The sequence below is a fragment of the Sciurus vulgaris genome (genome assembly GCF_902686455.1).
Source record: "Sciurus vulgaris genome assembly, chromosome: 7".
Lineage (NCBI taxonomy): Eukaryota > Metazoa > Chordata > Mammalia > Rodentia > Sciuridae > Sciurus > Sciurus vulgaris.
In genome coordinates, this window is record NC_136467.1 from 118,220,629 (window position 1) to 118,238,394 (window position 17,766).

Sequence of the window (17,766 nt, forward strand, 5' to 3'; positions counted from 1 at the left end):
ACCTAGTGTCGCAGCCTTTGCCTTATCTTTATGTTCTTATCCAGTGTTGTGGTTTGGATGTGAGGTGCCCCCTAAAAGCTCACATGGGAGATGATGCAGGAAGGTTCAGGGGAGAAATGATTGGGTTGTAAGATCTTAACCCAATCAGCGAATTGATCCTGATGGGATTATGGCAGGTGTGGCTGGAGGAGGGGAATTGGGGCGTGGCTATGGGGTATGTATTTTGTATCTGGAAAGCAGAGTCTCTCTCTCTGCTTTCTGATGATACCAGCTGCTTCCTACTGCCACGCTCTCCTGCCATGAGGATCTACCTCACCTCAAGCCCCAAGAAATGGAGCCGACCTTCTATGGCCTAAGACCTCTGAACTGTGAGCCCTCTAATAAACCCTTCCTCCTCTATAATTGTGCTGGTCAGGTCATTTAGTCACAGCAGCGAAACAGCTGACTAAAACATCCAGCTTCGTCTTTCCCCATAGCACCTTCCAAATGCTGGCATCATATCATAGACTCAATTTTTTTCTTGGTTTGGGTCCTTCCTCCCCTCCAGAATCCTGGACAGGGGCAGGCGCATGGCTGATGCTCAGTGAACAGTTGTGAAGTAATGAATGCAATGCGTGGCCAGTCCTGAGGTCAAACCAGACCCTGCTATCTGGTAGCCTCATGGCATTGCACAAGCCACTGGTCACTCTAGGCCTTGATCTGCTGGCCTGTACCACAGAGGTGACGGCGTCTGCCTGTGAAGTGGTAAGAATGAAGGAGAGGCGCACAGTGACCCCACAGACAGTAGCGGACATTATCTCTTCATTCTTGCGTCAGACACATTCGGAATGTTCCTCTGGACTGAAGGCTACCGAGCCCCACACCCTCCCAAGGCACTTACAGCTCTGTGTCGTGCTCAGGAACCTGCAGCATGACCACCGGAACGAGAGTCATCAGCCACCGCGAGGCCAGAGCTCCCGCCCACAGGAGGGTCTGCCCCAGCTTCGCGGGAAGACCAGTCCATCTTGGTCTCCCAAGCTACCCACCAGACCACCCCCACCAGCCGAAGGAGATGCCCCCTGGGCACATCCAGAACCCTCCCTCACTCCCCTCCCACAGCCCCAGGACATGCAGCCAGTCACCAGAGAGTGGGTTTCACCGAATTGCTCAGGGCTGCCCTTGGTGCAGGGTCAAAAGCTATTAGAAGGAGAAGGAAGAGTCCCAGTTCTTTATTAGCAGGCCCGGAGATAGAGGGGCCCATTCCTGAAGCTCTCAGGAAAGGAAATCGTCCGTCCATGCAGCATCCTGCTGCTTCAGTCTGATGTGAAGATACTAAGCTAAAGAGGTCTGGAATTTTTCAAAGGGGACAGGGCCAGCAGATGTGCGTGGATTGAATGTACCCTGCACATGGAGTCCAAGCACGGCTCTGGGGACTTGGGATGTAAGTGTGGTAGGGACAGGCAGTCGGCCTCGCCAGGGCCAATGGAGGACAGTGTCGTCTTCAGGCAGCAGATCTATAGGAGGGATCTAGGTCTCTCTGCTTAGATGACAGTTCACTTGCTTAGTCAGTTCATACTCGCGTCACTTCACACAAGGGAGAGAGGAAAGCGGGTCATGGAAAATAGAGGACAGAACTGTGGTTCATTTAGTGTATTTATCAATGAGTTAATGACACAAAAAGAGCTGTGACCAATCAGTACCGTGGCCAAAGGGAAGAGAATAATGGCGGGACAGAATGAGGACCTCTCAGGAGACTAGACCCCCAATAAACATGAAGAGTTGCAACTGAGGGACAATCACACTGAAATTGGGGATGCCTTTGGACCACTCATAAAAATATGAAAGCTTTTAAACAACCCACAAGCTTAAGGACCAACCGGGACAGACTCGCTGAAAAAGCAAAGACAGGGAGCCTGCCCGCTGCAAGCCTGAGCTCTTGGAACCAAGATAAAAAAGTGGGTTCGCATTCCAACTGCACCACTTACTAGCTGTGTGACCTGGGGTGGCTTCTGGCCCTCTCTGGACTAAGCATGAGAATGGTGAGAATGGCCATGCCTTCTCGGCAGGGTTATTCTGAGAACTAGCAAAAGCTGGGTAGAGGACCCACCCAGTGCCAAGTTCAGCTAGCCAGAACCACCAAGTAGACGCACTCAGTTAATGGCCACTGTTGTTACTCATCTGTACAGAAACGTAGAGTGCACGTTTTTAAAAGGTAAGAGGGTCCTTGTCTCCTCTGTACCTCTCGGATCTATGTGGAGGATTATGCCCAGGCCTAAGCTTTTTGTTGTGCTTGTTCTTTGTAGATAAACATGACAGTAGAGTGTATTTTGACATGTTATACATACATGGAGTACAACTTATTCTAATTATGAACATAGGAGAGTTATGTCTGATTTATTCTCCTGTCTTCCCCATTCCATCTCCCCTCCCTTCCCTTCATTCCCCTTTGTCTAATCCAATGAACTTCTGTTCTCCCCCACACACCTTACTGTGTGTTGTTGTTTTGGGGGATTGGCTTATTTCATTTAGCATGATGGTCTCCAGTTCCACTCATTTACCAGCACATGCCACATTTCATTCTTCTTTATCACTGAGTAATATTCCATTGTGTATATATACCAGTTTCTTTATGCATTCATTTGTTGAAGGACACCCACATGGGTTCCATAGCTTAGTTATTGTGAATTGAGCTGCTATGAATGTTGATGTGGCTGTGTCACTGTAATATGCTGATTTTAAGTCCTTTGGATATAAACTGAGGAGTGGGATCGCTGGGTCAAATGGTGGTTCCATTCCAAGTTTTCTGAGGAATCTCCACACTGCTTTCCATAATGGTTGCACCAATTTGCACCTCCACCAGCAATGTATGAGTGAACCTCTTCCCCACATCCTCACCAACATTTATCGTTATTTGTATTCTTGATAATTGCCAGTCTGACTGGAGTTTGATAGAATCTCAGTGTAGTTTTAATTCACATTTCTCTAATTGCTAGAGATGTTGAACATTTTTTCATATGTTTGTTGGCCCATTTGCATTTCTTCTGTGAAGCCAGGCCTACGCTTTTTATGTAAGATAAGGAAGAAAGTAACCAGGTGATGAAGAATTGGCAGAGTCAACCTGAGATCAAGCTCCAGACACAGGTGGCATTTTGTTGTTGAAATTAAGAAGGAGGACATGCTATGCTGCTCCAAAGAACCAGAGTAGAGGTGAAAAGAAGTTAGTGGGGAAGGTCTCAGCTGGAAGTGAGAGAAACAGTGCTATCCACAGTGAAATATGCTACCTTGCAAAGTAGTGAGCTCCCCATCAATCAGATGACCATCTGTCAGAAATATTATAGGAGGAAGTTTTTTAATCCAAGGTCCTTGCAACAAAACAAACCTGGATCTGGATCCATTTCCTGACGTTAGTCACATGACGTGGGCAGTTTAACCTCTTCGAACCCGTGTCCTTCTCAGTGAAGGGAACAACACCTGCCTTACATAAGTACTCTAAGGATTAAGTCTGGTCATGCCCAGAAAGCACTTGGACCATTCTCTGTGGACCCATTTTGTCCTATGCAGAATAAAAATCAGGGTGCTGTGGCCTCTAAGATGTCCTCTCTGGGGGTAAGAAACACAGCACAACCATAAAGAAAGTTCCAGGAGAATAAACAGCCCTCACACTGAGCAAGGACAGGACCAGCTCCGGACAAGCCCACTAGGCAGAGCAGGCAGCCAGGCACCCCCATGGCAGCCATGTGGGAGCAGGACAGTGGTCAGCATGGGGGACACAGCTGGTGACTGTTGAAGTGTCGCAGGCTCCTTCTCAGCTTCTCAGCATTACCTGGGCTAATCCAGCCTGAGAACCAAGCCTCAGAGGGAAGTGAGAAACAGAAGACATGCTTCTGAGGCTAGAGAATCCGGCACCTCAACTGGTGCAAAGAAAGAGATGACAATTTAGAGCCGTATTCTTGGTGTGTGAAGGGCTCTTTCTCAGAGGATGGGGAAATACTGTTTTGCATCTTCCCTGGGGACTCAGAAGAAAATAAGTGAGCTCCAAAGTAAGAGGATTAGTAGAGGTGGAGAGAATTCCCTTCCAGTGACAGACGCTGGGCAGTGGGGGACAGCAGGGAGGACAATCCTGAAAGCGAGCAGAGGTTGCCATCCAGAGGCGGCAGAGGAACTCACAGGGTCCCCTTGCATCTTGAGACGCACTTGAGCTCTGTCGCAGGCCATAATATCACACTTTTCCTTTTGCCTTTCTTCCCTGTTGGGGTAACCCACCGACGTCTTCCTCCTACAGGAATCTCCGAGAACATGGCCTTGCCCTCCGTGCCAGACCTGCAGGAAGACAGACTGCGATCACAGCTGGAGGAAGAAAAGAGAAGGTGCCCTTCTTTTTTTCCACTTGTAGTCTGACCCCTGTCTCTTTAGGCCTCAAGGACAACCTGGAGGCACTCAGGTCTGGAACCACAGCCAAATGCTAAACCAGCAGGTGGTGGTGCTGTTTGAGCTGGTGCCCAGGTTGGCGAGGTTAGCATGCTGACCAGCCACCCGCAGCCCAGGACCCGCTAGTGTTGTCTACTGCTGCCACCTAGAGGCAGCAAGAAGCATGACCACAGTGGTCTCTGCGGCTTCCCTCCCAAAAAGGCCCAAAATTATTTTACTTATAGAGTAAGAATCTCCATGCATAAAAATACAGGTGGCCATCGCAGCCTCTCCCTCAACACCCCAATCAAGCAGCTGAGTTCATTCGTTTCTGTATGCGTTCAACATGTCTGCTAGCTCCTCCATGCCCTGGAGAGGGTCTGGAGATACTGAGCCGGCCACCTTTCCTGCCTCAAGTGACTGATGGTGTCTTTGCATCGCACTCCCCAGCCAGCACCCCAACTGGGCTGATGTGGCATGCACCCTAAGCAAACTCCATCACCTACTGCCCCACCCAGGCACCTCGAGAGAATAAAGTCCCGGGCGCTGCTCTCCAGGCTACTCCTGACAGCTGGGCACTTCTTCCAGAATGTCCTTCCACACGCGCTGCCATTGCTGTCCACCCCTTGGTCTATGCCTCAGTTGCCGTCCTTCTCCCTCACTCTGCTTACTCTCCTGCTTCTTTCTAAATCCCATTCTTCCTGTGTCTTTACTCACCCAGTCTTATCCCCTTGGTCTACATTTCCAATCTCAGCATCACCTGCAAAGGCACATTGTCTCGTTAGCTTGGCTACTGGACTGTCTCTGGTGGACTATTTCTGATGAATGTAGCATTCCCAAATCAAACATGTATCAACAAACATTTGACTTTTGGTCCTCACCTTGAAGATGATCCAACAGAATGGCAGACTATGAGTCTAGAGTCAGACTGCCTGGGTTCAAATCCCTGTCTGTTTCTTCTGTGTATAGAGCACATTATCTAACCTCCCCATGCCTCTGGTTCTGTATCTGTGCAAGAGATTTAAATGAGTTCATATATGCTGAGTGTCTACAGCAATGCTTGCGCCTTTAGTTAAGTGCTCGATAAAAGAGGTCCATCTCAAGTTGGTGATAGCTCCCTGGTAGAGTGCTTGCCTAACATCCTCAAGGTGCTGTGTTCAGTTCCTTATACTGAAAAAAAAAAAAAAAAAAAAAAAAGTCAATTGTCACTCTTGAAAAGGATTTCTTCGTCTCACTTATGGATCCCCAAACACTGCTGGGCAAAAATGCTTCAGTCTGCTTCTGTAAGATGGACGAGACCCTGGTGCCCTGCCCTGTCCTTGGTAGGCTACAATCTGGTCCCAGACCCCAGGCACCAGGGCAGCACTGCCAGGCTTCTGAGATTCAGTGACTTTCAAGCCAGAGGCACAGTGCCTCTTCCCTGATCCCACTGCAGGTACAAAGCTCTGTTCACTCGCCTGAAAGCCCTGAAGGTGGAGATCGAGCACTTGCAGCTGCTCATGGACAAAGCCAAGGTGAAGCTGCAGAAAGAGTTTGAGGCCTGGTGGGCAGAGGAGGCCACCAACCTGCAGGTATGGTCTCAGGAGCATCAGGGCAGCTGGGGAGGGGACGGTCAGGAGACAGAGGAAGAGGAGGGCCTCCCACCCCAGGCTCACTTGGCCCCCAGAAACACAGAAGGTCAGGGCTCATTGTTTGCTTGCTCCCAGACCTCCCATCTGAGCCGTGGGACAGCAAGGGACAGGAGATGCAGCTTCCCCAAACCAGGGGATCTGCCACCGTTGCTCTGTGTAAGAGACTCCAGGGATATCATATTCACATTTATTGCTTTTCAGATTACACTCATATATATGCTTGTTAATTACAGAAATGTTTGAAAGTACAGAAAACTCAAAGAAAGTAAGTTACTTTAATCCCTCCCCTTAAGGATAACCAATATTGACATATTAGTTTTATATTATTTTATCTTCTTTCTCTGCATGTATATATTTTTTTAAAAAATAGGATCACATTGGTCCTCTAATATCACAAATATCTTTTTTTTCTTTACATAATCATTTAAAATGGCTATTTTTCTGTTACTCTACAATATCATTCCTGGCTTTTACTGTCCCATCATATGAATACATTTTAAGGCACTTTAATTCATTTAACCCATCTGATCTTGACTGTTTCGGTTGTTCCTAGTCTTTCATTCAAAATATATCCACAGATAAATTTTTGCATATTTCCTATTCACGCTCCGTGAGGGCTCTGTAATATCATAAAGGCTAAAATAACTTACTCGAGGTGTCAGTATATATCCTAGTTTCCACTGTCCTCTGGTAACTCCTCGATTGTGGTATGATGGAAGTGACAAAGTGCACATTGTCACATCACTCGTGTGGCTGGCAGAACCCTACACAAGTGCCTCCCAGGCTGATCCCTTCATTTTAAGAACAAGGAGATGGAGAGCCAGAGAAGATATATGTCCAACGACACAGAGCCAAGCAATAACCAGTCCATTACCTAGTGGCCATGTGACAGGACAATAGAGAAGAATATGTGCACAAAATTAAATGCACAGGATAACAAAGAAAACCAATAAGATTGAAATGTAGGTATCAAAACAGTCTAAGAGCAAAGTTATGGTATAACAATATGTATAGCACTTTTAAATGCATTAATAAGATCTAGGTGTCTTGTTGTCAATAAAATATTATTAATATTTGCCATAACTTCAAAGTCATGATGAACACATTTCTGCACCAACCAAGATGATAAGAGAATATGTGTGATTTCATGGTGGCAATGTCACAGGCCCTGTTAACACTACTGTGGCTTATTATAATTGTTAATTTCCTATAAAATTTAGGGAAAATAAAGGCACCCATCCACATCCACAGCACCCTGGATTCTGTCTGTTACTCCAGGTCCAGAGCCTTCCTAGGGGTTCAGCATGAGTGAGGCCTTCTGCCCCAGCTGGGGCCAAGGGAGCTGAGTCACTAAACAGTGACGAGGGCCATCCAGTATGACTCAGGAGGTGTCCAAGCAAGGCTGACAGATTCAGATAGGTTACTACTTACATGGACAGTGAGAGCAGTGTAGCCAAGGGGTTCAGCTCCACTTGTCCCCTGTCCCACAGGATGTCACTGCAATGTTAGACAATGCCAAATGATGGCAATGGGGACATGGGACAGCCTGTTGCAAGAGAGCCTACTCTCTTCTGCAGCTGAGCAGTTTTTCAGCCTATACTGTAACTATTCTGAGCAGGTGGAGGCAGAAGGGCCAGATCTTATTAGAACAGGGAGATGAGGAGAGACTGTTCTGGGGCAACTCCCAAAAAGATGGGAGATCAGCAGGAACTGCCTCGCAGCAGCTTCTCACAAGCTCCATGCCCTGGGGTGCTGGGCGGATCCTGGCCTTCAGCTCAGCTGGGTGTAAGCCTTGCAAACTCAGGTCCCATGGACATAGCTGTCCCCTACATGAAGGGCTCAGAGGATCTTGAGGACAAGGAGAAGCAAAATCAGGAAGGATTTCTAGAGAACTGTCAGATCACATGTTATACATTACCTTTCTAGCTACAAAAATAATACAGGTTCAATTTGGAAAATTTGGGAGGCACAGAAAGCCATAAAGAATAAATCAAAAATGACCTATAAGGAGAGGTACTGGGTAAAGAAACTAACCAAGTTATATTTTTATATAATTTATATATAATATAAATAATGTTATATAATTATAACAATATAATATATGATGTTATATTGATATATTGTGTGCCTGTACAAATACTTAACAAAGAATCTCACTATTATGCATAAATTACAACACACTAATAAAAAAGGAAGAAAAAAGTAAAGAAATTACCCATAAAACTACTATCCAAAGATAATAATTTGGTCCCCAGCATGATGGTCATAACTATGTCTGAATTCATTTTTTGCCACACACTGTGTATAACAAACTTAGTAGCTGGCCTTTCCTCCTTGAGAATTACATCAAGAACATCTTCCCACGCCATTAGATTCAGACTAACACTATGAAACTCCTTCTTGGACCAACAGGTAAATTCCCCAGCAGCGATTTCGCTGAACCACATGAAGCCCTTTCCCCAGAGCGCTAACTCCCAGCAGGACGGTTCCCAGCTTCTCTCTAACCAGAGGTGAGTGGAGAACCGCCGTCAGCATGAGAGTACCCAGGGAGGCGCCTACCTCCCCCTTAACCTGTTCCTGCTGCTCTACATGTCTCCTTTGGCTACGTGGTTTTGGAGGATGAATGCTTTTACTGTTTGATGACATACTCAGGCCAGTGGCTTTTGAGCTGACTGGAGCATGCACCCCTCAGTCCCTCCCGTGGACAGCCAGTAGACCTACCGCCATGATAGCAAGAGGCAAGAGGTTCAACAGTGCCAGCCCCCGTCCTACCCCAGTGAGAAGGAAGGGTTGGCAGGATTGGGAGGGAGCACAGCCTGGAAGGGCGGAAGGGACAGAGAGGGGATGCTGGTCGTGGCACAGAAGATAAAGGGCCTTCCAGGGCACAGGGAGGTTGGGGTAAAGTCTTTGTCCTAGAAAGGATTCAGGAGGGATGTGGGCTCAGTGCTATATGAGGGCTGCCCAGAGCCTGTTTCCCTAAATGATGGGATTCTCCAGCAGGCCTGCTTCCCACACCATGTGCTTGTCTCTTTCCAACACCATGACCCAGGCGGTGGAGCCAATGATGCATGTCCCCTGCCGCCCTCCATCCCTCAGACTCAATCTGTCAGGCCAGAGGCCAAGGCAGCATGAATGGGCGTCCATCACCACCAGGGGCCATTGAGCCCTGAGCTCTCACACTGGAAATGAGAAATAGAATTTGTCTTAAAGTGGTAGCAGATGGTATCTTTGCTTCAATGTGATGAGACAGGCACTTCACCTCTGTGCCATTCCTCTCAAAAATCCATTGCCCGGTTGAAGCATGAGAAAAACATCAGACAGTTCCCAACTGAGGAACATTCCAGGAAACACCAGTCCAGCGCTTCGCAAACTGGCTTGTCAAAAGCAAGGAGTCTGAGAATCTGTCAGAGCCAGGAGGAGCCTATGGACACAGGAGGACTAGGTGGTGTTGATCTCCCAGGCGATTCCTAGAGCAGAAAAAGACAGGAGGTTTCAAAATCAAAATAGAAAGGGCTGGGGATGTGGCTTGGTGGTTAAGCACTCTGGGTTCAATCCCCAGTACCAAAAATAAACAAACAAACAAACAAATAAAGACAGTAGGTAAAAACTAGGAAGCTTTCATGGTAAAGAAATGAGAAATGTTTGAGGATATAAAAAACCTGATTTAAACATTACATGGTATCGAACACTACACGGTACCCATTAATATGTACAACTTTGAATGTTTTTATGCATTGGTTTAAAATTTTTTAAATATGTATATAAAAAAGATATGGCCAAATATTTTTTAAACTAAGTAAATTCAGAAAAAGTAAGTACTTTAGTTAATAATAATGTATCACCATGGGCTCGCTGATTGTGACACGCGTACCCCACTGATATAAAAATGTATAGAGGGGCAACCAGGCAATGGGTGTGAGGAATGCTTGGCACTGACCTTGCCACTAGCCTGGAAATCTAAAATTAATCTTAAGCAAAAAAACATATCTAGAAGACACAAAGTCTGCCAGCGAGGCCCCCACTCCAGGCCAGCACCCCCGGACCCCGCTCGTGCCCACCCCGGCCTGCATGCCAGCGCTTCTGCTGCATCCTGGCTTCAGAAAACATCTCCTGTGCGCACCCGAAGCCCAGGGTCTGCAGTGGGCACAGTGCTTTTTGATTGGGTAATCAGGTGTTTTAAATGGTGGTGTAAATTCATGAAAAAAAATAATAACTTGGACTTTATTAAACTTTGAAATGCTGCTCTGCAAAAGACAGGGTTAAGAGGATGAAAAGACAAGCCGCAGATGCCGCAGATGAGAAGAAAATATTTGCAAAACACAGATCTGATAAAGGATTTATATCCAAAATATATAAAGGACTCTTAAATGTTAACAATAAGAAAACAACCCAGATAAAAAATGGGCAAAAGATCTTAACAGCTTCCTTGCCAAAAAAGATCTACAGAAGGCATGGAAGGGTAGGACGAGGTACTCGATGTCCCATGTCACGAGGCAGTCTCATGAAAGCATCAATACTGAGGAAGACGACTGAAGTCCAAGACGCTGACCATGCCTAATGCAGGTAAGGACGCCGAGCAACGGGACCCCTCGCTCATTGCCGGCAGGGATGCAAAATGACACTGTCGCTCTGCAAGACAGCATAACAGATTCTTGCAAAGCTAAATATAGTTTCACCATACAACCCAGCAATCACACTCCTAGGTATTTACACAGATGAATTAAAAACTTACATCCGTATAAAATTCCACGCACGATTGTTCAGTCATTTAAAAAAATGAAATTGTCATTTGCTGGAAAATGGATGGAACTTGAGACCATTATGTTAAGTGAGATAAATCAATCTCAAAGGTCAAGTCACATGTTTTCTCTCATATGTGGACACTAGAGAGAAAAAAGGAAAAGAAAGATAGAGGGATTTCATGAACATCAAAAGGGAAAGCAATAGACTGGAGGAGAGGGACCAGGGAGGAGGGCGGAGAGGAGAGAAAGGGGGAATACTGGGGCACAATGATATTGGCCAAATTATATTGTTATATTGTGTGCACGTACAAATATGTAACCACAAATCCCACCATTACGTACAACTAAATGCACCAACAAAAACTGTGGGAAACCCTAAGATTTCATCTCTCTCCAATTAGAATGGCTATTCAAACAAGCAACAATAGGTGTTGGCGTGGATGTGGGGGAAAATGTACACTCATACGTTGCTGGTGGAGTTGCAAATTGGTGCAGCCACTCTGGAAAGCAACATGGAGATTCTTTAGAAAACGTGTAATGGACCCACCATTTGACCCAGCTATCCCACTCCTCGGTTTATACCCAAAGGACTTAAAATAAGCATACTACAGTGACGCAGTTCAATTCACAATAGCTAGATTGTGGAACCAACCTAGATGCCCTTTAATTGACGAATGGATAAAAACTGTGGTAAATATACACAATGGAATATTACCCAGCCATAAAGAAGAATAAAATTATGGCATTTGCAAGTAAATGGATGGAGTTGGAGAATATCATGCTAAGTGAAATAAGTCAATCCCAAAAGACCAAAGGGCGAATGTTTTCTCTGATATGTGGACGCAAACTCACAAAGGGGGACCGGATAGGGAAGAATAGAGTTACTTTATATTAGGTAGAGGGGAGAGAAGGGAGGCGAAGGGGGAGGGGGGAAGGAAGGATAGGAGAGTGAAACAGGCATTATTACCTCATGTACATGTACGACTGCAAGACCAATGTGATCCTGCAATATGTATAATCAGAAAAATGAGAGATCACACTCTATGTATGATCTATCAAATATATAAATGCATTCATGTACAACTAATTAGAACAAATTTGAAAAAGTGGATGCCGCCACATCTTCCAAAAGAAGAATGGATGCACTGAGCTGTACCCAGACAACAAAGTATTATTCAGCAACAAAAAGAGTGACCGGGCTGTGAAAAGACCTGGAGAAAGCTTTCACACAAACTGCTCAGTGAAAGACGGCCATCTAGAAAGGCTCCCCAGTGAACGAGCCCATCATATGACACCAGCGAGAGGGCGAACTGTAGACTTGCCAAAAACATGGGGGCTGCACAGACCTGTGGGGAGGGAAGGATGAAGAGACGGAGGCAGGTGATCAGGGAAGTGAGGCCCTTTTGGAAGATACTCTATGGGTGGGTAAATGGTGTTGTGCTTTTGTCAACATCCATAGACCGAGGCAGCGCCAAGAGCATGCCTCTATACAAACTGTGGGCTCTGCTTAACAATAACGTGTCGGCATTGGCTCACCACTGGTAACAAAGGGACCACACTAATGCCTGGGGCTAGTGTTGGGGAAAACTGGTGGGGGATGCTGTACTGTCAGCTTGATTTTCTATAAACTTAAAACTTCTCTTAAAAATAATCTATTAGGCTGGGTGTGGTGGTGCACACCCATAGTCCCAGCAGCTCTGGAGGCTGAGGCAGGAGGATTGCAAGTTCAAAGCCAGTCTCAGCAACTTAGTGAGGCCCTAAACAGCTCAGTGAGACCCTGACTCTAAATAACATACAAAAACGGGCTGGGGATATAGCACAGTGGTTAAGCATCCCTGGGTTCAATCCCTGATACCAAAAAACAAAACTAGCCTATTAGTTTAAAAAACTGAACAGGCAGTGTAACTAGGCACTGCACGACTCCATGGGGGGAGGGGCAGCCGGGCACCGTGTCTGGCACCTGGCCCCCTCGGGCATTCCCTTGTACCCGGTGTACCTGCCAAACTCTGTCCCCACCCAGAACCCCTCCCTGAAACCCCAGGCCTCCACAGAACACATCTGAAACCCAGCCTGGAGGACAGTCCCCAGTCATCGTTCTGGTCTGTGAGGATAAGCTCCCCTCCAGCCTGGAGGCTGGGAGCCCCCTCTTATTTCCTCGGCCTCTTTTCTGATCTCACACTCAGCTCCTGGCACTGGAAATATCCTGTTCCGCCAATAGGAAGCCCCAGCTCTCTTTTCTCTTTTGGTTCAAAGACAACGAAATCAGGGTGGGCTGAGGTGTCCCAGTGAGCACACTCACCAGAGCCGAGGTCACAATGCTTGCCAAGAGACCCCAAACCTGGGGTTCCCAAGGTACACCTCAGATCACCCACAGAGCTTTCCCTGTGAGCTTCCCCAAGTCCCGCTCTCAGGGCTCCATCCCCAGCCCTCCGATGCTGCTGGAGGGTGCTTAGAGGAGGGCTCTCAGTGGGCCTGGAGCCTGTCACCTGCGTGGCTGCTGGTGCTCTGCTGGGGACTGAAACCCTAGCAGAGAAAACGAGTGTCCTAAACCACATTCAAGACACCACGAGGGGTCAGCTCCCCCAAGTCCCCACCATGAGGGGTCAGCTCCCCCAAGTCCCCACCCCCACCGTAGTTCGAATACAGAGACTCGTGAGTGGGAAGGTCACACTAGAGAGGAGAGAAGGGAAGTGTCCCTGCTGGAGACTGGAGAGGGGGACCAGGGCTCGACCTCTGAGGAGGAGACCACCTGCCATTTGTTCAGGTGGTGGTAATAGAGAGCCCACGAAGCGCCACCCAGAGCTGAGGCGGGAAGAGACCCTGTCCAGGCCTCCTGGCGTCTCTCGGTGAACAGCAGTGGAGGACTCGCTGCCGGAGCTCCTGCAGTCCCCAGCTCTGGCCTTCCTCTTACAGTAACAGCCACTGTCCTTTACTGAGGGCCCTTATGGGCCAGGCACCAAATAAATGTGCAATGTAAGAATCGTTCCCCATTTTATAGTTGAGAAAATTCGGGCTCAGGGAGATTAAATAACTTGCTCAGGGTCACCCAGCCAATTAGCAGAGAGGCCAGGATTTAAAGCCAGGCCTGCCAGAGTCTCGTCGCTATCCTCACTTCTGGCATCAATCTGTTTAGCATTAATGACTGCCCGTTAGGGACAGGGGTACAGTGTGTCTAGTACACCTGTCACTTTCTAGTCCATGTCTTGTAATATTTCACACAAACTAATGTCCTTCCAAGGCCAGGCCCTCCTGCCGGGGACCTCCACTCTTTCAAGGTGTCCACACCAACTGATTTCCCGAAGGGGCCAGGACTTTGCAAGAGCCATCCTGTATTTCCTTAGAAGGTGGAACTGGAAAGCCGGACTCCCTGTCCGGCAGCTCACCGTTTCAGCTGAGAAACTGACTTCAACTCCCTCATTTTACCAGTGAAGAAACTGAGGCCCCCCCAAAAAATGAGATTTTTTTTTTTAACTCTGTCTTTGAGACAGCTACAAATTGAACCCTTCAAACTCCGCATCTGGTGGCTTGCGTCCCTCGTCCTTCCGGTCCCTCCTCTCCTGCTCTGCCTGCCTGTCCGCCTTTCGCTTTGCTTCTCGCGCCTCTTCCCCTCCTTCCATCCCTGCCTTCCTTTCATGCCCCTCTCTTTTCTTCTTCCCCAGCACTTGTCCACTCCCTGTTGGCCACTCTGTACCACTTGTCCATTTGTCCCTTCTGGGGCCACCTTCACCTGCCACGGTGGAGCAAGACTAAGAGCAGCCCCAGGCTGGGCCTCCTGGCTTCTCCGTGGGAAACCAGCCATGCTGCTCCCTGCTTCCTCGTCACCTGAGCGGGGCCTGCCCTGCTGCTGGGCATTGCTGGATATTCCCTAGGTCTCCCCACTGACCACGACTCCTGGTGTGCTTTGCCAAGAGATCCTGGACCCTGCAGCTGAGCGCCTTGGGTTCCAAGGCGTGTATCCGGTCGTCCCTGGCTGCCTGGGAGGAGGTCAGTCACTAAGGCCTTCACAGAGGATGGGCGCAGCTCTTCCCAGCAGCACTGCCTTGGGCAAGCCGGCTCCCCACTCCGGGATGCCCTCACCTCACCGGTGAGGCGCACCGGCCCCTCCAGCATTATCATCCCATGAGCAGATAAACATTTGGCCCCGGTTAAGAGCTGCTGCGAAGAAAGCAGGAGCCCAGTGACTGTGTTCCCCTAAACTCCACGGTGGCTCTTCTCCACGCAAGCACTGAGGCCAGTGGGCTAGTCCTCCCGCCAGCCTCCAAAAGCCAGCGCCCAGGTCCTGAGAGCTGGCATACTAAATGATCTGGCGACCCAAGAGGCCTAAGTATTAGTAATATTGTTTATTAATTCTTAGTAATAATATGATATATTCCCTTTCCAGAAGAGAGATCTTGAGAAATGAATTCAGTGTCAAAGGCTGGCTGGACAGAGGGCAGAGGTCGTCCGAGGGTTACAGAAACTGAGCTCGGGCACCCAGGGTTACTCACGCAGTTCAGGGGCTGGGGAGTCATTCCCTCAGCAGCCCCAGGCCACCATCCTCCTGCAGGACATGGCTGGCCTCCACAGGGGGTGCTGGTTGTCCCCATCTGCCTCAGTGCAGTTGCGCCCTTCTGCCCTGCCCGTCCGTCTCTCCTCCTCTTCTACCCACTCCCAACCCTCAGCAGTTTGACATCTGTCAACTCTCCCTGGAATCTGAAGAAAGACTCCACCGGGAAACCATTGAGCTACTGAGCCATTCGTGTACCCATGACTTGGTCTTGCAGACTCGATGCAGTTTCCAAACTGACTTTGGCCGCTGTAACTGAAGCACCTGCAAGATGAAAGGCCCTTTCTCTTTCCCAGAAACCACTTAGAAGCCCCGAGACTTGACCACTGTTCTCCAGAGGCAGACATGCACAGCCTGCCACCTGGGGCTGCCGGAGGACTAGCGGCAGATGCAGCACAGAGGCCCTCCACTCCCCGAAGTGCGCCCAGGGAGACTCTAGTCTGCTAGCAAATGAGCATTGGTGGGAGGAGCAGGGACCAGCCTCTGCTTTTCTTCCTGTTTGTTTGACCCACAGTCCTGAGTCCAGAGTAAGAGCCCCTGCTACCAGCTGCAGGGAGAGGGTGGAAGTTTCTCTGCTCACCTGTGGGACACGCAGGTCACCAGGCCTGCCGAGTGCCGTGGGCTGACCATGCAGGCTTGTTAAAACCAGCTTACCTGTCTCACCCTGCCTGACACTCAGCCTGAGGCCCCCCCCCCGTCAGAGGTTGGTGACCATGTGACTTCTTAGGCTTCTTCCAGCTCTGACATTGTCTCTACCAGGACCATTCCAAAGCAAGAAAGAGGATTCCATCCCTGGGATCTCACAGCACAGGATAGAGTAGGGCCCGTGTCATGAGAGACACGTAAAATAAAATGGCATCCACCTCGTCTGCTCCCAAGAGGGGCCGCTGATTTCTACTGTCTGCAGCCAGGAATACAAGGCAAGCCACACACATCACCCAGGGTTACTCACCTGATGCACCTGGTCACATCAGATGTGACTCTTACTCCAGGAGCACGAGTCAGCCAGCAGAGCCCACACAGGGGTGGTCAGTGTGGCCCGGGGTGGTCAGCGTGGAGCCAGCAGTTGAGAGCTCAGGCCTGGGCCTTGCAGACTTGTGATGAGTTCCCGATTCTACCACCTAACGGAATTTCGTTAGCTTCTCTACACCTCAGTTTTTTCATCTGTGAAATAAGATAATGACCTCCTCCTCTTATCCTTGAGAGGACTGAACGGCATGACGTTTCCAGAGCACCCTGCCAAGGCCTGGCATGTGGACGTATCCGCAATGACAGTGACGATCATCACTGCCTGTTCAACGTCTATGGCCAACACACGCTTTGCTACAACAATGAAATCAGTGTTTAAACCACCAGACAGGATTCTTGGCACTTAGCTTCATTTGTTCAGGCTGTATAACAAAATACCAGAGGCCGGGGGGCTTTTTTGGGTTTTTTGTTGTTGTTTGGTTTTTGGTTTTTTTGGTTTTTTTTTTTTTGTTTGGTTTTGATCTGGTTTTTCTGTTTTGTTTTGGTTTGGTGCAGGGGGTAAAGGGGTACTGGGGAATGAACCTAGGGATGCTCTATGACTGAGCTACACCTCTCACTCCTTTTATTTTATTTTTTATTTTTGAGACAAAGTCTCACTAAATTGCCAAGTTTGGCCTCAAACTTGTGATCCTCCTGCCTGAGCCTCCTCAGTGGTTGAGATTATAGCTGTGCACACTGTGCCCAGTTTGTTCGTTTTCCAACAAACATTTGTTTTTCACAGTTCTCGAAGCAGGGAAGCCCATGCTCAAGGCACTGGCAGACTTGGTGTCTGGTAAGGGTCCTCATCTTCTTGCTAATCCCTCACATAGTAAAAGGGGCAATGCTTCTGATATTTCTTTTATAAAATCACTAACCCAGGTCCTGAGGACTCTGTCTGACCTCCCAAAGGCCCCCCCCAACCCCTCCCCTGGGGCCTGGTCCAACCCCGGGACTCTGGCACAGCAGATTCGGTTCCTGCTGAGGGCTCCCTTCCTGGCTGGCACACCTCCTTCTTGAGTGTCCAAGGAGAGAATCAGGCAGAGCGCTCTGGTCTCTCCTTCCCTCCTCATAAGGACGCTGATCCCATCTTGAGGGCCCCACCTTCAAACCTCACCCAGACCTGATGACCGCCCAGAGACTCTCCTTTAAATACCGTTACCCTGGGGGTGGGACCTCAGCATAGGCATCCAGTCCATAAAAGCCCCTAGACAGAAACAACATAAACCCTGCGCCTCTCTTCTACATCTTCTATAACTTTTGCTTTTGTCGTTTTTACAGTGACATGAATTCCAGGAGAATCCTGCCCCCAACCTGCCCCAGCCGGAGCAGCCAGGAGCACAGCAGCCCCAGGGCTTGGCTGGAAGGCAGGTCCGTGGCCGTCCCCTCCCTCTCCATGCCTGTGACAGCTCCTGCAGTTGGTGAAGCGAGTCTAAAAGTCACTATTCTGTTCTGC

The 17,766-nt window shown here is 48.6% G+C and overlaps 1 protein-coding gene across 3 annotated transcripts in view; it reads left to right on the forward strand.

Moving 5' to 3' along the window:
• KIF6 (kinesin family member 6) overlaps positions 1 to 17,766 on the forward strand; it is a 410,860-nt gene that overhangs the window by 382,289 nt on the left and 10,805 nt on the right. For all 3 annotated transcript variants that reach the window (XM_079148124.1, XM_079148122.1, XM_079148123.1), the window contains exons 17-21: positions 4,262 to 4,346; positions 5,822 to 5,957; positions 8,430 to 8,527; positions 17,056 to 17,106; positions 17,592 to 17,681. In XM_079148124.1, the coding sequence (XP_079004250.1) occupies positions 4,262 to 4,346; positions 5,822 to 5,957; positions 8,430 to 8,527; positions 17,056 to 17,106; positions 17,592 to 17,681 (460 nt within the window). The remainder of the gene's footprint in view (positions 1 to 4,261; positions 4,347 to 5,821; positions 5,958 to 8,429; positions 8,528 to 17,055; positions 17,107 to 17,591; positions 17,682 to 17,766) is intronic.